The sequence below is a fragment of the Orussus abietinus genome, unplaced genomic scaffold, assembly GCF_000612105.2.
Source record: "Orussus abietinus isolate OABI.00-Male unplaced genomic scaffold, Oabi_2.0 scaffold94, whole genome shotgun sequence".
In the NCBI taxonomy this organism is placed as follows: Eukaryota; Metazoa; Arthropoda; class Insecta; order Hymenoptera; family Orussidae; genus Orussus; species Orussus abietinus.
The window spans coordinates 70,712-96,620 of NW_019394261.1; the positions used below are offsets into that span (position 1 = coordinate 70,712).

The following is a 25,909-nucleotide window of genomic DNA, read 5'->3' on the forward strand; positions in this document are numbered from 1 at the left end:
GCAACTCCTTCGTTTTCGCCAACGTTATCTACGCCCCCGCCTCCTTTTGATTAACTTCTGGACCATTCTCACGGCAGGAAACGAGATCGCACTGCCAAGCAACGGCGAATGCAGCGCCATCTCTTAACTAAGCGAGATACTACAGCGATACTGCCGCAGCTTTCAGGCGGGAATTTCAAATTCCTTTGAATCGATTCTAGTCTTGCACTTATAACACCTGCGAAAGTAGGATGTTACTTAATCTAAATCAGACGTTGAATGTTGTAAGTGTGAAGAGTTGTGGCAACTTGAAATTAGACAAACTACGTACACATCACACCGTATGTTTCCCTTGAAGTTGCATGCTCCCGTTGAACAAAGAACGCTATGTAAGAAAAAAAAAAAAACGAAGCATACCGTCAGTTCTGGTACGGTAACCTGTTAACAGTTTAGTTCACCGAGGTTTTGTACGCGTATTTTTTCCCGGGAAAATTTCTCTAATACCATCTTGATCGATCGACCCTTATTTCGGCGACCGAGCTCTTCAATTACTTTTGAAAATTAGAGGTGCACGCGACCACCTAGACATGAATGCGTTTGACTAAGTGGAAATATTTGACAAAGTTATGGAGATCGTTAGCACCGAAATGCGGCTTTCGGGTATGGAAATAAATTTGTATTGCCATACTTACCATTAAGTAACGATAGAGAGGTACCACCGAATGCCTAATTTCAAATAACACGCACTCACACTTTGCAAATTACAGGAGATTACAGTGAGTACAGATCTCCTACTTCCTCAAGAGATGTGCCAGCAAGTGACAATTGCGCAGATGTAAAATTAACAGGTACTTAAATAATTACACCATTTCATTGATCTTTTGATAACACTGTTAAATATTGTATTATAAATATGTGTGATATCAGAGCTGGAGCACCAACTAATGACAGCGGAGACGAGATGTGGTTCTCTCAAGTCACAATTAGATTACATGAAGATGCTTTACGAAGGGACCCAACCAGCAGCTATAAACCCACGAGAGATCCTAGACTATTCTATACTTCAGGAAACTTTTTATGAGGACGAACAAGCGAAGGATGTGAAAGAAGACATACATGAGAGTTATGTATCGCAAATGTATTTTCAAAGGAGTCCTGCCAGTACGGTTAAAGAATCAGAGAGACTCACGTGTCCGGTTCATACAAAGGGCCATGAATTTCTAGAAGAAATCAATAAAGCAAAATTGATTCTGAAAGAGAGCGAGGGTACGATAACACATTGTATGCATATCGTGGTAAATCAATGAAACAATCGATCTCATATAACTCCTAAGTTCGTACACGTTTTGCATGATAAGTTACGAATGATTGAATGTTATTTATTAAATTTATCATTTATCAACTTACTCCACAATTTTACAGAACAGATGAAGGTACATTTCGAAAGTCCGACAGGGGAAGGAATTCCATTAGTTATCGATGATCATACTAACGATGACAATAAAGAAGAATTAGAGAAGAGCCCCAGCGATCAATGTTTCTTGTCGAACACTTGGAAGGAAACTTTGGATTTCATCGATACAACTCATCGCACTGTAGTTTTATCACCCAAACCAATAACCACGACTGATAAAAATGATGTAACGTTGAATTAGAACTAGTTTCTTTTTTCCTTTTCTAAAATAATTTTGTGATACGACTTGTTTGTAACCATGATTCTGTCACAGATTTGTAGAGAACTGGTTGACAATGATATGGCAGGTTCGAGGCTCCCTTATCAACAATATTTAACAGAGTACTCGAGAGGATTGGAAAACGAAATAGCAAACGTGGAGAATAACGTAATTCAGCTAGCTTCTGAAGGAAAGAAAGGCCATACATCCGAGTGTGCATCCTCGAGAAAAGAAGGAAGGAGACAACAGCTCGTCCTAAAAATATCTGGAAGTGCGGAAAATTCAAGGGGAACTCAAGAAACCAAACGCAAAAAAATACTAAAGGCAGAAAAAAGACACAGAGCTACGAATTGCGCGACGATAAGTAAAAAGTCTTCCTTCGGCAAAATAGACGATACCGCGTCCATGGCATCGAAAATAAGGAGAAAAAGAGGCAAATTAAGGAGTGCTAACTCGAAAAGTACAATAGCCACAAGGGACACCAACACCACGATCAAACGAGAGCCCATAAAACGCAAACAAAGAGGTATGGCCGAATTATACCAAGTACACTAATTTCATAAAACGATATCACGTTTCAGGCCCCAGCACGATATCCTCCTTACAATCTTCTCAAAGACAACCAGCATTACCGAGAACCCATCTGAATTGGAGCGAAGTTGTTGAAATTTATCATAATCAAGCAGTAAAAAGTACAAGCATGTCATTGGTCTCTAGCAAACACTCCAAGATCGATCCACGTCACGGTGACACTTTACCAAAAAATGACCCTCTGCCTATTGAGCCTATTGAGGAATCTCGTATTAATTATAAAAAACAATCTAAACTCCAACCGAGTCCTAAGAATCACTGCCAGCAAAAACCAGACACAGTGACTGGGTAAATTAATTTCAGTCGTTCATCACACTTTTTACACTTTACACTTTTCATGGCTCCACAATATAATTTAAACTACCGTTGCAATTAATTTCATGTCCCCAGGCAAACAGCTTTGGTAGAGTGCCCTTTGTTAGATCAAACGACTCTGCGGAATGATTTAGAAAATCCTCAAAGTTCGTCCATCCAAAATGGTCCAATGCATTACGATCCTGCCGCAGCAAGGAACTACGAACTCCCAACTGTGGCGTCGAAATTAAAACGCGTAAATCGGCCATACTTTGGCGGTTTCAACTTCAGAAATATTCCCTTTGTAGTGGGTACTTCCATTTCCCCCAGCCACAATCTAGGACTTAATATCCAACAGGTATTGACGTAAGCTCAATTGACATCTGAAAATGTAATGTAATCGAAAACGTTTCAAATCCTCCCACATGTATGCAGGTCCTTAGCATTATGAAAACTAGACAACCTTTGGTTAGTGGAATCACTCCGCTACTTATACGAAAAGTTAGCAAAGGAATGAAACCGATGAGCATGCTACTCGATCAGATGAACCGATGTAATAATTCAGTAATGATGCCAATCGAACTAGGCGACTCGAACGCTTTAAAAACAACGAATAATCCTAATGCACAAATATTAGAGATACCTATAAAAGTAATTATTTTAAAGTTAAATACACACGATTTTAACATTTTTTTAACTCTTTCCTAATCAAATTATACATATTTTTCTCATTATCCGCGTTTTAAATTCCAATCGAAAATGAAACAGACAATGAGGTAATGTGCTCTTCTCGATGAAATTATCAACTCTTAATAATAGGAAACTTTGCCTCAGTTGAAGAGTAAGGAACAAAGCAATGGATACACTAATACTACACGAGAAACGGTAAGTTACTTGCGACCTATGCAATTTACTTCATGGAAAAGCATCGGAAGTTACTCTACTAAGACTCCAAATGGCTCGCCGAATCAACGACAAGTAAGGTGATCCAATTCTGACAAAGGAAATGAGGAATTTAATAATTCGTTATTACAGGAGGAATTAAATACTAGCAATGGACGAAACATCAAGAATCAAAATGGATTGCAAAATACCAAAGAAATTCAAGCCGTACTAATAAACCTCTATAATCAGTTCGAAGAGATGAACACGTAAAACAGAAACAATAATATTCACGAGAAATCGACATAAATTATGTTCTCATTGAATTTTTCTAATTAAAGGAGATACGAGAATCTTCAAGAGCAAGTCGAAAGATCTAATAACAGAACCTTAGCAAAAGAATTAGCAGATCTAGAAAAACAGCTGATTGCCAAGGAGGAAGAAATTAACGCATTTGTCAGTTTATACAAAGAGGTAATTTTAAACATATAATGATCCATTTTGTACTTTCAGTATGAACTAAGTCATAATGTAATAATTGGTTAGTACTCGTAAGTCATGCATCATAGGGCATAAAATGTGTTCGCATTTTATTAGGTCATGGCCCTAAAACAGCAAATCGAAACGCTACACCAGAGAAACAGTTTCGTATATATTGCAACGAATAGTGCAACAGGTCCCCCTGCATGTCAATGTCACTCACCGATCACACGAAGATCAAATTATAAAAGAGCTTACCCAGCACACAAGGGGAACACAACCAGTCAATCTTCTCGAGAACTTTCGACAGCCACTCGCTTGACTGCTCTTCTGAGGCAAATACAGATGTTTCAAAAGCAACTAACGCTTTCAACTTAATTTAACAATCCTCATCAATCAGCCAATACGAACATGCAATGTATATGCTATCGATCTTCCAAAATACTACCCGAATAAGTACCATATACTTTCTCTAATAAAGTAATGAATATGGAAATGATTTTTGAAATGTTCTATGTTAACTAAAGGCCCGAATTTGCAAAAATTCTTTTCATACTTTTTAACCTCAAAATATTCCCCTACTACTCACAGTATGACGACTAAACCTCTAGTTACCAAAATTGACCTTTTCACCACAATTTCTACGTTGACCTGATACATTCAAGTAATAAAATTTGCTTTATAGAATAAATACTTTAAAATCTATCAAACATTAGTTCTTAAAGGTGTTCGAAAGTTTACTGACCACAACATTATTGTGATTCTCAAGAACTTGCAATACATGTATGAATTTATTAATGCTATTTATCTTTACGATTACTAGTTAAGCTATTATACATGTTTGTCACAACAGCTTCCACTAATTCCTGTATAACCACACCATCTTCGTCGATAAAGTTAGCAACTGATTGGTAAGTAGAGGTTTCACTTATACTTCCAGAATTTTCAGTTCTAACAGATAATACTAGATTATATCGGTCATCATATTTCTTTAGGTACGAGCTTGCCTCCCAGATGAGGTTTGGACTAAATCCAGCAGGATCCCTGAAAGTATGTGAATAATTTTTTATTTCAAAACACATCTATGTAAAGAAATAATATATTGAATAATTTGAAATAATACGATCACAAACATATAACATGCAGACTTACTTTTGAATAGCCACAACAAATATCCCTTTTTCCTTATATGACGTATAAAGGGTTAGAAGTCCCATGACTATAAAATATGTTGAAACACAGCCAATTAAAACTGGTCTCGATGTCGGGAATGGATAAACATAATCCCATAGCAAGGCAAACCCAGCCACTGCCACCGCTACGGCGCACAATGCTAATCTACCATCAAGTAATGCGAATACTTCCGTATTGTTATATTTTTGAATCAGAACGTCTTTCACAGAATCATCTATAGCATTTTTCACTGCTGCACCGTCCCACTTATTAACCTTAATGACCTGTGGAAATATAGTAGTAAATTGATATCGCTACAAATTAATAAGAACGTGAAATCAATTTTTATCTTAAACTCGACCGAGCTAACCATTTGCGCCGATTACTTCACGTGGTTAGAATGAACACAAACATATAAACTGAAGTAGGATAATAAAATAATCGAATTTTAACAAAACAGTACACGAATAGCAAGTGGACCAGTTCAATGTCAATTCTTACAAGTTTAAGGTCCGTCACAAATACCTCACTTTAACAAAACCCGTATGGTCAAAGAAATCCATTAATCAAAATGGACGAGATAGAACACATTACCTTTTCTAAAATTTGCCAAGTTAATACCGTTATGGGAGATAAGTGTGAAAGGCTTAGAAAGAACCACTCATATGGAGGGCCGATTTTAAATATAACAAAATTTAATCATCATACAGATATCAAGAAATTTCTATACCTTCGGATCCTTCGACGACATCTCTTGCACAATTTGCAACAATTTCCAACTACCCTCCACTTTCAAATAAAGACGTAACGACAAACAGCCTTTTGTCCACGCGTACCAGTTATAAACATAGATAAAATAAAAGTGCAGCAGGGAATACCCATATCCCTAATTTCGCTGCTGCAAATCCCCTGCCACCTAACGGCCATCCGTCGAAATTATTAAATCAGAGATTCACGGGAAGGATCGAGCGACCGCGTCCTATGCGACCTCCGGTGGAGCGTTTTCAAGTGTTATCGAGTGATATTCAAGTGTTTTCGATCGTTATCGAGCTTTTTTCGAGCGTTCTTCGAGCGCTTTCAAGCGTTTTCGAGCGTTATCGATCGTTTTTGAACGTTTTCCAACGTTTTCGACTGCGCCTCCTGGAGTCTCTTCCTATTGGTTAGAAAATTTTTTCTCTGTTCTTCTCTTTCTATTAGACTGAAAAGTCACGACATCAGCGCTATCTTTGCTTGGAGTATGTGAACTAACTTCAGCGTTACACCTCTTCCATAAGGAGTGTTGACCCCCTGGCATTAGCCGTCTGCATCCTCCACCGGAGATCGCACAGGACGCGGTCGCTCGATCCTGCTCGATCCTTCCCGTGAATCTCCCAACTCATCTCTGATAATAAATGTCATTAAATGTCATTATTAAAGTTATCAATCATTTAATCTATGGTATTAGATTTATTGACAAGAGGATTGCAAGATGTCTAAAATTGAATGGTAAATGATAACTGTTGTCAACGTTATTATAACTAAGTTTGAGCTGTATTTTTGTTTCAATATTAATAGATACTAGGCCGCACTATCATGTTTCAAATTTTTATCACACGTTAAATGAATGTATATGCTTTTATTAATTACAACGACCGTTCCATCGATTATAGGGTCGTGGAACCGGTTGAATATGAAAAGCCTGCGAGTGCCTTTGGCGAAGAAGTAACGGTGCATCCTTTGAAGCCCGCTATGATACAGGTAAGACAGAAATTATTTTATTGAATAAATAAGAATCTTGTCTCACGAGATTTTAAGTTATAGTTTTTTTTAGATGGTAGATGGTCATGGTGGTAAACAGGTGTCCTTGCACGGAATTACCGGTAGTACTTCAATGGGCACTCCAACTCTTTCATATATTCCCATTAATAATTTAGCTACAGATCCTTTATTAAATCATTCTTCTTTGGATGGTTCTGATCCCTTAACGCAATTTGCTCGCGAGGATACGGACCCATTATCAAAAATAGCTGCCGATGAGGTACGTTCTCGATCGTTATCCTTCGTTACGTGCAAACTATTCTTTTATCGTTTGTCGAGAATTTCAAATTATTTACAGTGGGACTATTCAGCTAATGTGTCAGTTGGTAAGAAATCGCGAAACATTTTGGAGGAAAATGATGAATCCTGGGCAGTTAAAAGAGCCTTCATTCTTGGCAAGTACACAACATCAGAGAAATTATCAATCATAACAAGCTTTTTACCAGCTGGTGAGAAAGGTAGAGATCCTTTTCGTCTTATAAATTATATTTGTGATTAGTGGCTCGTTGGATGGTGAGATATAAATGACTCTATATTTTACAAAACAGTCATTGTAAAAATTCAACAAACCGGTGCTTTGGTGGATAAAGTCAAAACAAGACTAGAGCAACTCGATGACTTTGAGGAAAGTTCAGTTAGACAGATGTTAGATTTGTCGCAACAAGAGTATACAGCCCAGATTGAGCAACTCAACAATGAGCTTGTGCAGGCCTGGCAATCGGATCAACGTGTGAAGGCATTGAAAATTGCAATTCAGGTGCATTAATTTTCCCAGATTAAGTAATCTGAATTTGTCAGAATCTTGGTAACTCAAGAACAATATTTTCATAGACAATATTGCATTCTTTTCCTATTTCTGTTGATCGTTTAATCATTTTTAACAGTGCGCAAAATTATTAGTGGATACTTCCGTCATGCCTTTCTACCCGAGCAAGTTTGTACTGATTACAGACATCCTTGATATTTTTGGCAAGCTAGTCTACGATAGGCTCAAGATGAAATCTCAAAACTATTGCAAGTAAGTATTTTTTACTAAAGGCTGATTAATAAAAATATGATTCATATATAATTATCCTTTTCAAGGCCAGGAAGTAAAGTACCAAACAGTTTGCCCGATGACTTCACTGCTGACATGGTGCCAGAGAGTGCAAAGGAAACATGTCGGAATTGGTTTTATAAGATAGCATCGATAAGAGAACTGGTACCAAGACTTTACGTAGAAATGGCCATAATCAAATCTTACAGTTTCTTAACAACGAGGTAAAGAAAAAATTATACAGTCAAATTTAAGCGCACATTAAAATACAGAGTTATAACAAGTGATCTTGAAAAACAGATAAATATTCCTTTACGCGATGTTGAAAAAAATCCAAGAATGGTATGCAATGGAGTCATTCACGAATTAAAAATTGTATCACGGTAAACTTTATTTTGTTTATTCATCACGGTAACAGACGGATTTGGTGTAAAATATTCACGATAGTTTTGATTATAACATCGTACTTTTTACATTGCATAGTCCTGTAAGCGATTCACCGCATACTTCGTCGATTCCGAACGATGGAAGTGCGTGAGTACTGTCTTTAATACTCGACTTTATTTAATTTTACCACATTCTGTTAATACTTGATCCACAGTAATTATTGAGTGTTGTGTGATTAATACTATAAAGCAAGTACAACAGTATTCACATTTTTATTTCCGACGTGGCCACATTGCATTAGTGAAAAAAAAGCACCATTCGTTTTTACTTTATTTTACTATAGAGGCATGTCAGAAATTTGTAGTTGGACTTCACCCTTAATTTGCTGAATCTCCTCCCCGTTTGTAAATAATTTCAGGAAGTAAAAAATAAAACTATTGTTTGTTTTAATTGAATAATTCATTTCAGGGAGTATACGTCAGCATTGTTACGCATAACTCGTATGATTAGAGGTATCGGCAACCCTCTGGTTGCTGTTTTTGCCAGATGCTACTTATGTCGAGTGGGTCGTGCTTTGGGACGTACATCAGACCAAGAGATTATAAAAGAGAACTTGTACGATTTTCTCTTTACGTATCGACAGCTTTTTTCTCAATCAGTTAAAAATGAAATAAGCAAGCAAGATGTATCATTCCACTTATATTTGAGTCTGTACACCCCCGCATTGGATTGGATAGTAGAAGTTATGGCAGCAACATCAACGGATGATGTTTTGGATGAAATACTTTCCCGGTGCAAGCAACAAACGTACATGTAAGTTTTCCTATATTTTTTTCTATTCTTTTCAGGTTTTAACTGTCATTATGTTTCAGTGGATTGCTATTAAATACGATTCTGAATGCATTTAAGCCAACGTATGTAGCACCTCGTTCGATGGAATTTGTTAAATTGGTTGAAACATGTGTAAATGATGGTGAGCCTTAATAATCTAGCAAACAGAATCTTTATTTTGTAATGAATTTACCTGTGTTCAATCGTCGTAGGTTTTCCTCAGTACCTCCTGTATCGTAGCCTTGGCGAATGCCTCTTGCAAGAGTCACCACCAAAGGATGATTGTCAACTTGTCCTTACCACGGTTTGGAAGTACGTGGTAGAACTTCACGATCCTTCTCAGTTCATGCACTGTACAGAAATTTGGATCGAATTCGTCGTTACCCACTTCTCCGTACGTTTATATACAATTGGTATATTAAGAAAAAAATGTTGAGGTTATTAAATCGTTCTTTCCCTCTTTGTAGACGAGCGAGTTGAACGGGTATCTAGGTGAAATAATTAGCCACTTGACTCCAAATAGATCCTTCGAACACTTCTACCCTCAACTACAAAACATTGTCAAGAAGATCATCGTTCGTACGCAGGATCTCGAATCTCTTCTAACAATGGTTACAAAAGCTTCTCTTTCCTTCCTTTTACATGCTAATAAACTGTTTCATACTAATAAGCTTTCTTTCTTATTTTACAGGAGAATTTCTTGCCTCTGATCGATCTCTTCCACAAGGACAACATAAAGGTGGATGTTTGTAAGACAATTATCGAAGGACTTAGCGTGCAGACAGGTTCGATTACAGATCCAGTGATCATCAATGCCCTCATGTTTATTGCTAAGATAATGCATGATTCAGTCAGGTATGTCTTTTCTTTTTTTCTCTCTAGTGTATACCGATCAATATATAAATCGAACAGAATTAAATATCTGTCTTAGTTACCGAAACATGTATCCCAATGTACAGTGCTCTCACCGTTGAAGACGAGAAGAGACAGATCGGCAATCTAATTTGCGGCTTGGTGCAACGCGTCGATTATGGACGAGATTTCGAGAAACAATTGAATTTTTACGCGGAAGCTAGAGCTGCCTTTCCTAACCTTGACTCGGTTCACATTCAACTGGTACAGGTACATAGAAGTTAATTTTCTTTTTTGCACAGTTAAGAAATGAAAAATATTAACCAGTTTGAACAGACAGGATCATTGTAATGTTTAGTGTGTCAATAGACTATCCATAGACACGAGAAAGATCGTAAGAGGCCATCACACAAGAAGGACGTCGGCATTCGTTCGGGCTTGTGCAGCCTTTTGCTTCATCACAATTCCATCGTTAACTTTGGTATTCACAAGGCTTCAATTGTACCTACTTTCCGGTCAAGTGGCACTTCTGAATCAATGCTTAGGACAAGGTATTTAAATTAAATTAATGATTTTTCTGGGTCGTAAGCTACATCGAACAATGATTTTTCAGCCGATGCCTGCTTTAAAGCTGCTCTGAATTTGGTATCCGAAATGCCAAAGACAATTGACATCGATGGGAGGCAAAAAAATTCAGAACCCTGCTTACTCTCGTACCTGTCGAATTTTCTATCAACCCTACTTGTTGTGCCAGTAAATATAACGTAGTCTTAACTAAATAAAAAATGGTTTATCCTATATTAAAGGTGTTTTTTTTTCTTTCTTTTTTAGGATAGTCCGGAGCATGGAGTACTATACTTGATGAGAGGTCTGTTAAATGCAGTTCAGCGTTGCTTCGACGAGAACTCGTCGACAAAAGCGCATCTGTATTTAAGGGTTCTGGACCTACTGTCGACTGTAACTCAAGAAAATTATCCTTATCATATTGACAAGGTAGAAATTATCAAATATTAACTACCCGAGTACTTCGGATGTATTTTCATCTTTTAACAGAAATATTTTCCATAGGTCGACTCGAATGACAAGCTGTATGGCTCGGATAAAAAGTTCGTCAGCGAAGTGAACAAAATTTGTACGACGATATTGGAGGAACTACTTAATCACTTGAAGTATCTTGGGTCTACCGAACAATACGAGAAGCAGTCCATACTAGCTCTGGAACTTTTTACCAGAATAATCGTTCGCGCAGATCTACGACAACCAGCCTTGGCAAATGTAGCAGTAAACCTGTGGAATCTATCTCAAAGGCACTCGACCGTAGATCAAAAACTCCGGGTATATTTCCTACATCATTAAATGAAACGCTTTCTTTTTTTTTTTTTTAATAAACCTTAACTCGATTTCCGCCCACAGATGAAGACTTTGGAATACATGAAACGAAAAAGTCGGCGGCCACGATTTCAGCACTTCACCGACATACTTATGAAGATATCAAAACGCATCTAACATTTATGGTACGAGAATGAACTTACGCATAAATTAATAAACAATTTCTCTACTTATAAAAGTTTGCTATTCGACGAAACGCTTAGTAAGACCTAGATTCATTTTTGTCATAAGAAATATATGAAACAAGAAAGTTACACAACCTCTCCGTGAAGAATGTTGAATTAATATAGTCAACAATATCGTTCCATTAATTCGGTTACACAGGCCTATTTACTGATACGCTAGTATGCTCATACCTCATAATAATGGCGTTTTATACGAATTTAGCGTAGATCTAATAAAATTGTTCCCCGACACACATTTATATACAGAACTTAATAGCAGTTTATTTAGTGCGCATTATATTGTATGCCACCAGTACGATATTTAATATAATAAAGTAGTTTCCCTTTGCTTAAGTGCGAACAGCACTCCGATTCCTATATAACAAAAGTTATACTCTGGTCTTGAACATTTTATGTATGCATATATCTACATTGTGCTAGACGTAAAATCAAAACAATATTACAAATAATCAATTGCTTCATTTTCCCTAAAACTTATGATAATGTTTTAATTTACTTTCATATTTTCCTTTTTTTACTCCTCGCTCTTAGTGAGCGCGTACTCCACATACAATTCGATACAAATGCCACGGCTTTGTACAGTTGATTTCATGCAGCAATATTACATGAAATCAATGTCTAATTTGATTGCAAACTCATTACGAAAAAGACGAATTCAACATGGCACATTCTACGAACCAACGATATGTACATCGTTATACATTGTTTAAAGAAAGCGTGTATATACGAAGGTCCAAGAAATTAAACCACTGAAATTGAGTACCATAGTTGTCATTTAACGAGCAAGTGCGTTTGCAATTAGCATTAGTTCGTATGTTTATGCATACGTAATACGAAATTCAACTCCATACGTCACTGGAGTAACGTTTCTGTGAATCCATTTTCTTTATGTACGAAGTTGCCTCCATCTCTGTCATTTTGCCCCTTTCCATCACAACTTTCAAAAGAATATTATGAACATCCCGTGCCATGTTACGCGCGTCCCTGAATAACATGAAATAATAAATAAGCCAAATGATTAAGTGGGATTATTTCGTTACTTAATTTCAAATCGGAACGGGAAGAAAAGAGTGAACATACCCGCAGATATAAATGTGTCCATTTTTCTTGCCAATGACGTCCCACAGTTCATCTTTATTCTTCTCAAGAAGATGTGTAACGTAGACCTTTTCCGGCTGATCTCTGCTAAAGGCCGTATGTAATTTCAACGTACCACTTTCAACGAACTCCTGGAGCTCGTCTCTGTACAAATAATCCTCGTCGCGTTTCCTACATCCAAAATACAAAATAGTGTCCCCAACTTCTTTCCCTGAAAGCGGATAAAACCAACCATGACAAATCGCGTTACCAAATCATATCATTCGGTCTCTCCCCCTCTGATAACGAATGATAATATAACTGACCATCTTTTCTGGCAAGGTCCCGCTCTTGAATGAATCCCCGAAACGGTGCCAAGCCCGTTCCTGGGCCAACCATGACGACAGGTGTTACTAGACGCGAGGGAAGGCGAAATTGGGATTTTCTCACAAATATCGGAATAACGCACGGTGATTCCGCAGGTCGTTTCTCCCTCAACCACGAGGTGGTAACACCACGATTCATACGACCAGTGGGAGTTTTATACTCAACCAAAACCGCCGTAATGTGAACCGACGTTGGGTGCAGCTGGGATTAAAAGACCAAGAGATTATACATTAGATCCAACAATTCCTAATCACTACGAGGTTCCCTATTCAAGATTGCCTCGCGTTTGTTGCACTTTATATGCCGATCCAAATGGAAACTTACCTTTGGCGACGAGGATATAGAGTAGTATCTGCACTGCAGTCGAGGCAGAAGTTCGCAGAGATGATCAAGGGCGGGTTTCAAGCTCGGGATGTCTTCCAATATGTGCACGATGTTCCTGTTGTCATGGATCACCCATTGTTGATAAAGGGCCTTGCCTTCGGCACTGGTCGACGCCATGAGCTTCAGTTTTTCCTTATCGGCGGGATCGCTCGCGTACTCGGCTAATTCTTTCAGAACGTGAGTACGCGGATTACTGGTAATGTCCAAGTAATGCGTCAATGCAGTTCTGTAGGAGCAGGGGCACGGGAATGGATTTTTCTTCGTGGACTCCTCTGTCGAGTGAATATTAAAACACGGTAAAGTACCCTCGATCGCACGATATTACCGTTTGTTAAATAAATAACGAAACAATGTTAGGGTGCACGTACCGTCTGTATTAGTGAGGGTAATGACAGTGTCCAGATCGACTCCGCATATTTTACCAATTTTCTCGACGAGCTCTGTATTGTTCACCGGATACACGGCCAAGTGGTCTCCTGTCTCGTATCGCATTTTGGAGCCTTCGATGTCGAGTTCAATGTGCATACAAGAGCGCTCCGATGTAGGCCCATGTAGCTCACGATTTACCTTCACCGGTGCTAAGTATGGATTTTTCGCATCGTGTGGCCTGCAGAAAGGAATATCAAATAAATAATGAACCGACAGTTGATTCCTCAAGATAAAGAAAAACAGGGAACTTACGGCCTCTGGTTTTTAAAGGAATGAAGCCGAGCGATCTCTCCGGTGTAGACTTTATCGGAAGCAATGTCCATATGTTCCGTCAGTTTGAACTGTCGAATACTGACATCCTCGCCAGCACTCTCAATGCCAAAGAAATCACATACAGCTGGCCAGAATTTATCCTTCCACGTAATGAAGTCATCTTCGATACTGACCAGACAATGGAGTTATCGTTAAAATCGATCGTTATCTTTACGAAATAAAATGCAATGTTTTTTATTACACTTACTTGGCATCGTCGTCGCCCAGGCCCAATTCGACGACACGTGTAGCACCAAGTTGTTCGAGTCGGTGATCCACATATATGGCTACTTCGTTATAGTGCTCGTAGGTTTTATTTCCAAGCCCAAACACCTAAAATCATGAAAATAACAAACTTTATTTAATCGTATAATGGACTACGCATACTTCTGATAACGTATGGTTTTTTACGTACTGCATAATTTAAACCAGAAAGATCAGCATCACCATTTTTCAACCAGTCGACAAACTCCATTGCATTGTCGGTAGGATCGCCCTCTCCATATGTAGCCAAACAAAATACTGCCAAACTATTGGGTATCGTCTTTAAATTTATTAACTCCTCCTGTTATGAAGAATGAGAAAAAATAATAATGCGACAGCCGATATCAGTAATAATTCTTAATACTACTGTATATTCTGCAAAGATTTATTATTGCAAACCGTTCTCTTTTGTCTGCGATTTGACAATTTGTATCTTGACACCTGACTACATCACGTGTATCCAGCTGCAGTTGTTTGCAATTACAAGAAAAGTATAGGTAATTGTAGCTATTTTGTTATGCTGTCGTAAAAGTATAAAAATATAAAACGACTCTTAAAATCCACACTCACCATGTCGCATTCTTCAGGATCGGCAACCATTCCTTTCATTCGATAACGAATGCCCTCTTTTGCAAGTCTGCCAGCAAACTCTTCAGCAGTGCCCGTTTGACTACCGTAAAATACTACTAAACTGCGACCAGACGTTTTCAATTTTTTAATGAAAGAATTCTCAGAAGGCACAACTGCAGTATATGATGTTGGTCTGTAACATCATATGATAATTAGAAAATAAGAATAATGTGAACCAATAGAATGTATAACATGCGTCTAAATACTAAAAGCACATGTATTTTGTAGCAATGAAATTGCATAAAACATTTATTTTATTACAATGAACATCCTTTTATCCTGAGCAAATATGATTTTCAACAGAAGACAGCTATCAAAAATGGATAGAAGAGTCGATTTTGTTCAATGACGGAAGTTCATTAATATGTGAATAATTTAAACTGTACTACTAGTATAATAGATTTTTCTAGAAGTTCAAAGGTCTAGAATTGTAATAACAGCCATCCATTGTTCGATTGAACCATGGAAAACTGCTGAATACACACAGGATGGTCATCGAGCCATTCTTCAATTATTTTTTTAGAGTCCATCGATATTGATTTGCTTATTTACTATTCCGTAAAGCTAAAATATTACAGCAATGATTCTGTAACAATTTATATGGGTACAAGAATTTTAATTTCACGTTCTTTTTTTTAAAAAAAAAAGATAATGTATTTTCCTTACTGTATAGTATATGATTTTGTGCTCGGTGGGAAATCATCTTGTTTATTGCGTCGCATTAACCACCATAAAGCAGCTAAAAGGAGAGCCCCTAGAAGAACGATGTCTAGAGTGCTAAAGAAAGGTTCTTCAAAGACTTCCGCCCCATCGGCCTCTTCTAATACTGATGACCCTGCCATTCTAATTGCTTTTGGTTGAGTTGCGTCTGCAGTCTGCAAATTAAAATCACTCGTGTATAATTTGGCCACATAATAAATTAGTAGTCTAAGAACTTTGACAAGATACGATTAGCAGAACTACACAATTTACCTCCCAAAGTTCCAGTTTAACGTAATAATCTTCTGTATTCTACTTTGAATTTCCCATACTACAGGTTATACATCGTTTACGACATAACCTTAAATGTCTATCGATACAGTATTTGGTGTCGTATTTAAGTCTACATCGAACCCTCTTGATCATTAAATGAAATATGCTTTATCAATGGAGCACATTCTGAATTTTTCTATACGTCGTTGAATTTCAACCAGATAATACACGCTTGTTACGAGTCACGCTTTCGAGGTTAGACTTCGTTTCGGTTATCTCGTTATGAAATTATGTTATCATAATGCATTTAAATTGAAGCATGATTCGAGAAATAGTCGAAAAAGTGCACATAGCTCATGATTAAATGATAACTTGACGAAACTGTCGGAAACTCGTCCCATGGCATACGTGAATTATATATTAAAACGACGACCGCGTCGGGAACTTAATTCTAATAATCGCTAATTATCACGGTCACGAACAAATCCAATTTCTCGAGGTCCAATGTCTCCCCGCATTCCCGGTTCATTCATAACAGATAAAATATATCGTTTATCTCGTTGACACAACTATACGCAACCTGGAGGACTTGACGCAACGACTTGCAACGACTACCGACACCTCACACCAGCTAAGAGTACACCAAGGAAATAGAAGGCTGGAGAAGGTTAACGAAGTAAGAATAAAACTGGTTCATACGTGTCCAAGCTCCACCCCACTGTTTGCCCCTAAAGATCACGAAAGCGTGTGCACAATTTTTCGTAACCAGAGGGAGCGAGTGCGCACCTAAGAGGGACAAAGACACCACATCGGCGTTCCACCTAGAGTTTTTAAATTCTCAAGAATTTCAGTTTCGACCAATGCACCCGAGAATGCCACGGTAATTAAAAAATTCCCTAGATAATTTAGGAAAACTTGAGACAACTCCGAGAATCTGTATTTTAAATTAATCTCCATCCGCGTCGTCGGATCAATGACAATCCAAGACCCCCGCTCTGCTCTGCGTAATGGAAACTATTTTTCGACGGGTATTCCCTTCCGCGTAATCAATTTATAATTAATCCACAGTCACGGGAAATCTCATTCCCAAGTCTGAACGTAGAAGTTATCGCAACGGTAAGGCGGAATCCAAGGAAAATGCATCAGAAACGACGTCTTAGTTAAATGACCGATAAGAAGGCCGTCATTGTCGGGCAAAGCCGTCCTCTTTTATTAGACATTTGGCAGAGAATAAACTAACGACACAGTTATATCACCGAATGCCGCTAATGTTGAGAAAGATAAGGCTCAGCTAGGGGGTTTCCCTGAATTAACGAGTGCACTGATTCCCGCCGTTCTGTACATACTTGAAGAGCAGCCATGTCGTTTCTACGCATTGAGTCATGAGATGACATTAAACAAATCTTAAATAAAAAAAATAAATAAATAAAAATAAATAAAACATGACCAAACAAGGAATCCCATCGCTTAAGATATCCATTTAGCGATGCGATGACGAAGGCAAAATTTACCACATCCCTGTGTGTGCGTGTGTACCATTTTAATCAGTCATTAATGAGACATTCGTCAGCTCGCGAATAAACCAATGCTTTCTCAATATCTTACTATGATAATAGTTCTCGATTGAGAATCGTCTCGTATTTACATTCCTCGTTTTCCTACAATTCGTGTACATAGGGCAGATAGGGCGGCGGTGATCCAATAACGTGGCCTCCGTGAAATAGGTCGTTTTTTCACGTGGCGGTAAGAGAATATCACGAGCTCCGTCAAAGGATTACATCCGCCTGTAACAAAGTAACCCAAGAAAATGTTAAGAAGAACCGTCCAGAGTAGAATCGTTTAAAGATTCCAGCGTCGCATTCCGAAAAAGTGTTCGAAGAAGCGTTGACATTCTTTGTGCAGTCGCGATTATAGTCTCGCTAATGGTTGGCCAAAATGGTACACGTGACAATAGCGAAATGATCTTGGCAAGAGAGTCTGCTTGTTGACAGTGAAAAAAAAAAAAAAGAAGAAAAAGGAAAATACTTCTCTCCACCAGAAAGACGGATCCCCGGACTGTAGGATCGATCCGGGATTTTCGGTAGAGGAAAAGCGTGTGTAAGGAATTTAACAAAGGTCATCACCTATCCAAGTATTTACCTCCGACGATTGTTCCTACAATTGCGCGGCGGTACCTCCTTATCTCCTCCGTGATAAGTCACGTCGTCGCGAAATGTAATAAGAGCCAAAACCGAGTAAGCTATTAATCATCATTTCATTTCCACTGGTCATAACAAACGAAAACGCGCAAATAAGCTCGAATTAGATAACTCCCCGCCGATGATAAGATTCGAAGTGAGCAGGAAAATTCGGGCGGTTCTTAAAAAAAAAAAAAAACATTTCTACCGAGATAATATTGAATATACATATTCCCAAGTACGTGGAATATTATCACCCAGAATGTTGGTATCGCGGTTGAGCGTTTTTTCCAGTAATTTGCCAATTACAGAAAGAAAAAAAAAGAAAAAAAAAAGAAACAAAAGAACATATGTATATTTTCCAATCCTTCAATTTAGAACATGCAAGGGGAATGCACGTAAACCGTGTTCTTTGAATCGACGATAAAAAATGGAAATGCGATAACTCGGGCTCCCGTTGCGGTAACCGACGTACATACACACATACGTGTAAATGTGTCATTGAGTCAATTACAGTGTGCACTTAAATAATCACGTATCAAAGGCACATCACTGGTACGAGTGGAGTGTCGTTACCAATTCGAACACGACGAACGTTTCGATTCATTTGACGGTGCAAACACCACGTAGAATATGTTTTTCCGTTTTTTTTTTATCGAAGTTTCGGGAATTGTTTAACAGCCTAATATGCGGTGTGTAGGCGAAAGAAAAAAAATAGGCCGAAAATATTTGCATTCGACCATGAGACGGGGAATTACCGATATTACAGGGTCGGGTACCATATCATAGACTCGAAGAATTGACCTTCGTATGTAAAAACGCGGATATACTGAAATTAAAATGCCTAATATGACTAATATGCGGTAGTGCGGTGTAGGCGAAAGTAAAAAAGTGTACCGAAAATATTTGCATTCGGCCATGAGGCGCGGAATTACCGATATTACAGGGTCGAGTACCATATCGTAGGCTCGAAGAAGTGACCTTCGTCTATAAAAACGCGGATATATTGAAATTAAAACCCATAAAAATCCTACAATTGCCTTAATTTCGACTAAATTCATACTATATCCTCCCATTTCTAATATGCAAAAAAAAAAAGAAACTGGTTAGACTGAACGAAACGCAAAATCAGCGCGTCTTCCCAGGGCGACAAGACCCAAGGCGTACATTTAACAATTAGATTTATCGCGAGTGCCTTCCGATTCGTACTCGACTCGGATATCGGTGGGCGTTGTGAAGTAGCATTTTATCAAGATATACGCGTTAATTGGCAATCATCGAGAGATCACGTAACGAAGACTCCAGTTTTACGACTCCGTAAAAGTGGCTTACCTATAGGCTTTAAATCGTTTCTACAAATCGTAGCTATTAGAGGGAACAATGAAAAATCAAAACGCAATAGTAAAAGAAAAAAAAAACGTTATATGGCGAGCCGTATTCCACGATTGGCTTAGTTTCAAGTTTTCATGTCCCTTAATTTGCGGTGAGAATGACAATGAGCGGAAGAAGCCGAAGCTCGGTGTTTTCCTGACCAATGACATCTAAGGTCAGATCGCGTTAGGTGTACCGAGGGCGGCGAGGGAGGGGGGCCTCAAATTCAGGTGCGCGAGGCCCCTCAAGGTCGACTCCGTACCGTCCGTCACGGTCCCTCCGAGACTCGATGACACAACGAATGACTTGCGCCGATAAGACGGCTAACGCAATAGTCCTCGCAGTCACGCAAACCTCGCGGGACCCTAGGGGACGCGCGCGGCGGCGCGGCGGCGCGGCGGCTCGCCGCAACGCCGCGCAACGTCGCCGCGGCGTGACGCGCTCGAGGAAAAATCGCGCGACGCGCCGATACGCCGACTTTCTCCCGATTCATTTCTCCAGTGACAGCGGAATGCCCCGGAGTAGGTGGGAATCTCTGGATTCCTCGCGGTAAGTGCCTCGGGAATACGTACCGGCAGCTCCATGGCCGATTTTTGGTCAATCGGAAGGCTGGCCCGCGATAAGCGACTCGCGACTGCGTCTGGAGATGCGGAGCGATGGCGCAGGAGCGGTGGAGCACACGCGGTCCATGCGACTCGGACCGCGGTAGAGTCGCTACTGGCCCGGCCTCGGACCTCCAGCCGCGGCCCGTTACTTGGCGGGATGCGCGGTGCACCGCCGCGCAGCCGGAAACGGTCACGTGGTCGGCTGCCCGATGACGCGCGACGGTGATTCGTGAAACGAGGCGCCCCTCGTTTTGCATTTCGAACGCCGAGCTGAGCGTTTTACACGCACGGATGACTGGCCACCGACGTTAGTCTCTAATGTTCGATTCGACATGCGGAAACTCCAAGGGTCACTTTACTCCCCAAGGGATTACGTAAAGGCACGGGAATGTATTTCCAGGACCGATGGGTTTTCTAGGTCTCGCACCCGGGACACTCGACACCCTGGCCCGGCGTTCGGTTTCGTGACCGAGCGCTCATTTTCCACTTGGCTTTTTTGTTCTTTTCTTTTCGATGTGTAATTACGCCTCCCAGAGGTGAGGATTTCTCTGGAACCGGTTCCTCTGTCGTGCATTTAAATACCCCATTATATGTAGAGGAGGCATGGCGCATATCGGAGAATCTAGACGATATGCATCGTGTTCGAAAGTTACCTGATGTTGCTTGGGTTGACTCAACGCTGACGTATCGCTTGTTGGGATCGCAAACCGCTACATTTTTCCCGCGCTTGCGTCGACGTTAAATCCCTACTTTTGCATTCAAAACGAACGTCCAGCGTGTCACTGCAATTTTTTTCGACGGGGATATAAGGGATATAAGGGGTAAGCGTATTTAAGGGAGACAAGGCAACCTCTGTCGGTGGAGATTTTAATCGCCCTGCTTTCGTTGAATTTTTTCCGTATTTGCGTCATCGAACGGGTCGCCACGGATTTTCCTGAAGAAAATACAAGTTTTCTTCTGTTCATTTTTTAGACAATTCAGTGGAGTTTGATGTATCAAGTACTTTGTATAAATTGGAGATGGCGAGATGAAGTATCTTTTGTCGCGCTGCTGAAACAATGGTCGGGTACTATTAATGTCCGCATTTATAATGGCGCTAGTGTCGAAAAATATTCTACTGTTCCCAGGAGTCGTGACTTCTCTCTTCTTCTTTCTATATTTAGTTCTGTGGCCGTGGTGTTGATATCTTTATTGTTCACCATGGATATTGGCGAATTATTATCCTATAAGGTAAGTTGAAGGTTATTTTCTCTAATTGTTCCTTACAAATCTCTGTGCCTAGCCTGAGTGGACGTTTATGTTTACTATTTCTTAGTAATAAGAACTTTCTAACCTATAAGTGTCATCTTATAAATTAATTACATGGTTACGATTGTTTATTCATAGTTTGTATCATTTATTTAGCCTCCCAATACGCCAAAACGTCCAGGCCCAGGTGAAGAAGATGACGACGATGAATGGGAGAATACTAAAAGACCTAAAAGAGTCATTAAAACTCCCTACCATGCTCGTCAAAGACAAGTACGTGAAACCGATGTTACTCCTATCAGAACCAACGAACCACCGACACCGATCAGAGCAGCTCTTCCAGCACCAGAAAACGATGTCGTGGAACCTCAGTTAACGGAAAAGGAGAAGCAGGATATTTTAAAATATGTGGAAACGGAAGCACCTGAGGTAGAAGCCTTGGACGAAGCAACTCTAAAAAGAATGGTACTTTTATTTGAAAAACGAGCACTAAGAAATCAAGAGATGAGAGTTAAATTTCCAGATCAGCCAGAAAAGTAAGTATTTTCATTTTGGAAATAGTGGAACATAGCATGTATAAATGTTATTAAAATACTTTATTGTCTTTTGTTAGGTTCATGGAATCAGAGGTTGAGTTACATGAAACTCTGCAAGAACTTCATGCAGTTGCAACAAATCCTGATTTATATCCTTCGATGGTGGAATTAGGAGCGGTACCTTCTTTGATGGAATTACTTTCTCATGAAAATACAGATATTGCAGTTGGAATTGTGGACCTCTTGCAAGAACTTACAGATGTCGATATTTTACACGAGAGTCAAGAAGGAGCGGATGCACTTATAGATGCCCTTGTCGATCAGCAAGTCTGTGCACTTCTTGTGCAAAATTTGGACAGGCTCGATGAGACGGTTAAAGAAGAAAGCGATGGAGTTTTCAATACATTAGGTAGTTTACATTAATAAGAAGCTTATATTAAGACAATAATTTACAAATTATTTATTTGTTACAGCTATATTTGAAAATCTTTTGGAGTTCAGACCAGAATTATGCTCCGATGCAGGGCAACAAGGCCTGATGCAGTGGCTGTTGCGTAGAGTAAAAGCAAAACTTCCTTTTGATGCTAATAAATTATATGCCAGTGAGCTTCTTTCGATACTACTGCAGCAAACTCCTGAAAATCGATTACTGCTTGGTGATCTTGATGGAATAGATGTTTTGCTACAACAACTAGCCGTAAGTATCAATGGGTTTACTTAGTTCTCTTATTTGGATGTTATTTAAAGTATAATAAATTTTTATTCTTTTCTAATAATTTAGTATTACAAGAGACACGATCCTCAGACTGCAGAAGAACAAGAAATGATGGAAAACTTATTCAACGTATTGTGCTCTGCATTGATGGCTACAGTGAATAGAGACAGATTTCTTCGAGGAGAAGGACTGCAATTAATGAATCTCATGTTGCGTGAAAAAAAGCTGTCTCGTAACGGTTCTCTCAAGGTAAAACACAGAATAGAGAAGATCATTTATTTTAATGTAATAAATACAGGATTTATCACTGCCATAACTAAAAATTGTAGGTTTTAGATCATGCAATGAACGGACCCGATGGCAAAGATAATTGTAGTAAATTTGTGGATATTCTCGGACTGAGGACAATATTTCCTCTGTTTATGAAAACACCCACAAAGAACCGAAAGAGGATGCTTACAGCAGAAGAACACGAAGGTACGGAATATACGAAATAAAAAATTTTCCAAGAGTAAATGTCTGTTAAACTGACTTCTATTTAAAAATGTTGCAGAACACGTAATCTCCATTATAGCTAGTATGTTAAGAAATTGTAAAGGTCAGCAACGACAAAGACTGCTTAGTAAATTTATGGAGAATGACTTCGAAAAAGTCGACAGGTTAATGGAATTGCACTTCAAGTATCTCGAAAAAGTAGAAGATGTGGAGAAATCAGCAAAGGTAACGGAGTGAAATGAAGAGAATTGCTAAGATAACATTTTTAATTATTACAATTATATTACTACCGTAGGAGGAAGATGACGAGGAAGAATCATATTTAAGAAGGCTCGATGGGGGCCTGTTTACTCTTCAACTAGTGGATTACGTACTTCTTGAAGCTTGCACTGGATGCGTACCTGCTATTAAACAGCGAGTGACAAGGATTTTGGCACAGAGGCGAGCGTCTCTCAAAACTATTCGACATATCATGAGGGGTAAGTCGTAAGATCGCACAGCGACAGTCAATAAATTTAATACTATATATAATTATATTATTAATAAATATTTACAGAGTATGCAGGCAATCTGGGTGATGCAGGTGACACAGAATGGAGAGAAGCTGAGCAGCAACATATATTACAATTAATCGATAAGTTTTGATATTCGCGCCTGCACTTTTACGGTAAGAGTGTTATTTTATACTTCGATCATGCTCACCGGTATGCCAGTAACGAATTTATTATTCGATACAAGCTTTATCGGTGAGATTCTGACAGAATGTGAAGAATAGTGGTGTATGATCCGCGAAAATACGAAATCGTCCGACTTTATAGAACAATTTTGTGTAAATATCGAGCAGTTTCCAGTAAAATGTCTAGATAATTATTACTTTACCAGCCTTTCTACACATTTTAAAGACAACCCCTCGAAGTGAGTACTCTGGCTAATGAATAATACTTTTTCTTTTTTTTCCTGTACATTGAAGCAAACGCAGGTGACGGATCTTTGACAGGACGGTAGTCTTTTTTTTTTCTTTTTTCCTACGCCTTAGGTTAGTGATTCGCGATCTCTGAAACAGTCATCGGTATCGATCCATCATCCGAATTGCAGTAATGATAAACTCGACGAAAGTTGCATTAAATGTGATCCCGACTTAGAGTCATCTTTTTCACAAATGTCATGAGCATTCCCGCAATCCATGCCCTGTGTAACATCGAAGTACGTGAAATGGAAGATGCAAGACTAGGACGCAGGGTGCCACCCGATTATGTCAATTTGGAAAAGAGTCGTCTCGATTTTGACCGACATCATAAAATCCTCCTACGAGTCCGAGAAGAGCGCCTGCGGGACCAAGGAACTCAAGAACCCGAAAGAAGACCTAGAGGTTGTCTGTAATTTCCGTTCCTTCCTCATCTCAAGCTTACAGAGGAGATTCGTCATTAAGAATAATTACATCAGCCATGTCAAGCGATTTTACGACCGCGAAAATGCGCTTTTCTGTCCGATGTATATTCACGCGTCGGAGGTCGCCTTACTCTGGGTGAGTAACCACCTCGAATATATTTCTCCCTTTAATTTCCAACGTTAGATATTTTCTCTGCGCTTTTATTACACGGGATCGATCGATTTAACCACTCGGAGAGTGGAGCGTACGAGAGCAGGGTAATCGTGCGGAGTTCTTGAGAATCACCTAAGACGGCTCCCTTCCATCTTCAATTGGATAATTAGCTGGAAAAATACGTAAAAAGGTCTCGAGCGAGTAAAACTCGCAAATTAGAGAAGTGGGGCTTCATTGATATTCCGTAGAGAGGAGAGCAGCGGCTTTAGGAGTGGTCTCGCTCGTAAAGGGGATATATCGCCGTACAGTCGCCGCCATTAATGCTCGGGTATCGCTCTACTTTCCCATTATCAAGTTAAGGGTCCCCGTAAATTTCGTCGCAAATACCGCGTCTCGTCTTAACGCTGACAACTGTACAGGGAATTCTAATCCCTTTTTATTTCGCGCCCGTCGATCGGTTCGTCTCTCTCGGCCCTTACCACTCTACGCGCTTCGCCTCTCTCTCTCTCTCTTCCGACCGTCCTCCCCTCTCGCTATCTCGTTAGACCGTCGTCATGGAGACGCACGTTGCGCGCATGCGCGCGGACTCGCCAAGCAGAAGTCGAGCGCGGCGCGCGCACCCGTCTCGCGGCCCCGCGCGGACCCCCAGTTTTCTCGCAACCACCGCGCAGTGAGGACGGTCGGTGTGTGATCCGCCGAAAGGGTCTATTTCCGTCCGGACGGCGCCTTTCCGAGGGTGTTCCGTCGTTAAACCGAGCCGAGTTGCGGTAGACGACGGCCGCGCGGGTCAACGTACGCGGATCGGCCGCGATTCACTCCAAGTCCGGACCCCTCGGTGTCTGCCTTTTTATCGAAGCGCCGGACAGGGTTGGGTACGTCAATTACTAGCGGTGATACACGTCGCTTCTATATTTACGTTATTCCCTTCAACACATAACCTCCAGTATACCTTTTACGTATATCGATACCTCGAATTTATATCCTAGAAGCTTTCTAAAGTAACGCTCGATGTCTCGGTGAATTGTTTTAGCAGCAATCTCTTGAAAGCGATGTGAGCCTTCCCTCGATTTTAATCAAGCTGGAATTTAAATGTCCAAATCGCGTTTGCACCCTACTATAGATCCCCCGGGGGATTATTTTTCTTCGAAAGTCCATATAGAGTAACGTGAAATCTTCCGCTTCTTCTTTTATGTATTTCGGTACGCGGAGATCTCG

The 25,909-nt window shown here is 39.7% G+C and overlaps 5 protein-coding genes across 9 annotated transcripts; 3 read left to right on the plus strand and 2 right to left on the minus strand.

The window, feature by feature from the left end:
- The first annotated feature begins 312 nt into the window (after positions 1–312).
- On the plus strand, positions 313–4,538 carry LOC105696987 (putative leucine-rich repeat-containing protein DDB_G0290503). Of its 2 annotated transcripts, none has more exons than XM_012419900.2 (12): positions 313–639; positions 747–827; positions 907–1,245; positions 1,402–1,619; positions 1,707–2,178; positions 2,234–2,531; positions 2,634–2,895; positions 2,973–3,188; positions 3,357–3,515; positions 3,573–3,688; positions 3,761–3,893; positions 4,017–4,538. In XM_012419900.2, the coding sequence occupies exons 1-12, from the start codon at positions 606–608 to the stop codon at positions 4,275–4,277; spliced, it is 2,589 nt and encodes an 862-aa protein (XP_012275323.1). In that variant the 5' UTR covers positions 313–605; the 3' UTR covers positions 4,278–4,538. The 2 variants fall into 2 exon arrangements, with proteins under 2 accessions (XP_012275323.1, XP_012275324.1); XM_012419901.2 differs by having other exon boundaries at positions 3,372–3,515.
- Positions 4,539–4,671: 133 nt separating this feature from the next.
- On the minus strand, positions 4,672–5,947 carry LOC105696988 (probable signal peptidase complex subunit 2). Its single transcript, XM_012419902.2, has 3 exons — positions 5,803–5,947; positions 5,052–5,356; positions 4,672–4,943 (listed from the first exon to the last, which is right to left on the minus strand). The coding sequence occupies exons 1-3, from the start codon at positions 5,821–5,823 to the stop codon at positions 4,700–4,702; spliced, it is 570 nt and encodes a 189-aa protein (XP_012275325.1). The 5' UTR covers positions 5,824–5,947; the 3' UTR covers positions 4,672–4,699.
- Positions 5,948–6,411: 464 nt separating this feature from the next.
- Positions 6,412–11,527, plus strand: LOC105696908 (UPF0505 protein C16orf62 homolog). 3 transcript variants are annotated; one of them, XM_012419737.1, is made up of 19 exons: positions 6,412–6,557; positions 6,722–6,809; positions 6,883–7,089; positions 7,168–7,327; positions 7,418–7,626; positions 7,754–7,887; positions 7,953–8,129; positions 8,389–8,439; positions 8,761–9,105; positions 9,165–9,265; positions 9,336–9,517; positions 9,591–9,734; positions 9,815–9,978; positions 10,083–10,245; positions 10,334–10,526; positions 10,589–10,728; positions 10,807–10,968; positions 11,044–11,310; positions 11,389–11,527. In XM_012419737.1, exons 1-19 carry the CDS (start codon positions 6,541–6,543, stop codon positions 11,479–11,481), a joined length of 2,997 nt encoding a protein of 998 aa, XP_012275160.1. In that variant the 5' UTR covers positions 6,412–6,540; the 3' UTR covers positions 11,482–11,527. The 3 variants fall into 3 exon arrangements, 2 of the variants coding, with proteins under 2 accessions (XP_012275160.1, XP_012275161.1); XM_012419738.1 differs by lacking the exon at positions 8,389–8,439; XR_001103760.2 differs by lacking the exons at positions 11,044–11,310; positions 11,389–11,527 and having other exon boundaries at positions 10,345–10,526; positions 10,807–10,929.
- Positions 11,341–20,285, minus strand: LOC105696909 (NADPH--cytochrome P450 reductase). Its single transcript, XM_012419739.2, has 12 exons — positions 20,125–20,285; positions 17,650–17,788; positions 15,699–15,907; positions 14,973–15,165; positions 14,554–14,703; positions 14,347–14,471; positions 14,079–14,267; positions 13,766–14,004; positions 13,338–13,669; positions 12,953–13,214; positions 12,630–12,858; positions 11,341–12,533 (listed from the first exon to the last, which is right to left on the minus strand). Exons 2-12 carry the CDS (start codon positions 17,677–17,679, stop codon positions 12,389–12,391), a joined length of 2,103 nt encoding a protein of 700 aa, XP_012275162.1. The 5' UTR covers positions 17,680–17,788; positions 20,125–20,285; the 3' UTR covers positions 11,341–12,388.
- On the plus strand, positions 20,035–24,021 carry LOC105696910 (beta-catenin-like protein 1). 2 transcript variants are annotated; one of them, XM_012419743.2, is made up of 10 exons: positions 20,035–20,101; positions 21,285–21,387; positions 21,562–21,941; positions 22,019–22,350; positions 22,415–22,638; positions 22,723–22,905; positions 22,986–23,133; positions 23,210–23,376; positions 23,447–23,630; positions 23,708–24,021. In XM_012419743.2, exons 1-10 carry the CDS (start codon positions 20,064–20,066, stop codon positions 23,794–23,796), a joined length of 1,848 nt encoding a protein of 615 aa, XP_012275166.1. In that variant the 5' UTR covers positions 20,035–20,063; the 3' UTR covers positions 23,797–24,021. The 2 variants fall into 2 exon arrangements, with proteins under 2 accessions (XP_012275166.1, XP_012275167.1); XM_012419744.2 differs by having other exon boundaries at positions 20,086–20,101; positions 21,321–21,387.
- Positions 24,022–25,909: the final 1,888 nt, after the last annotated feature.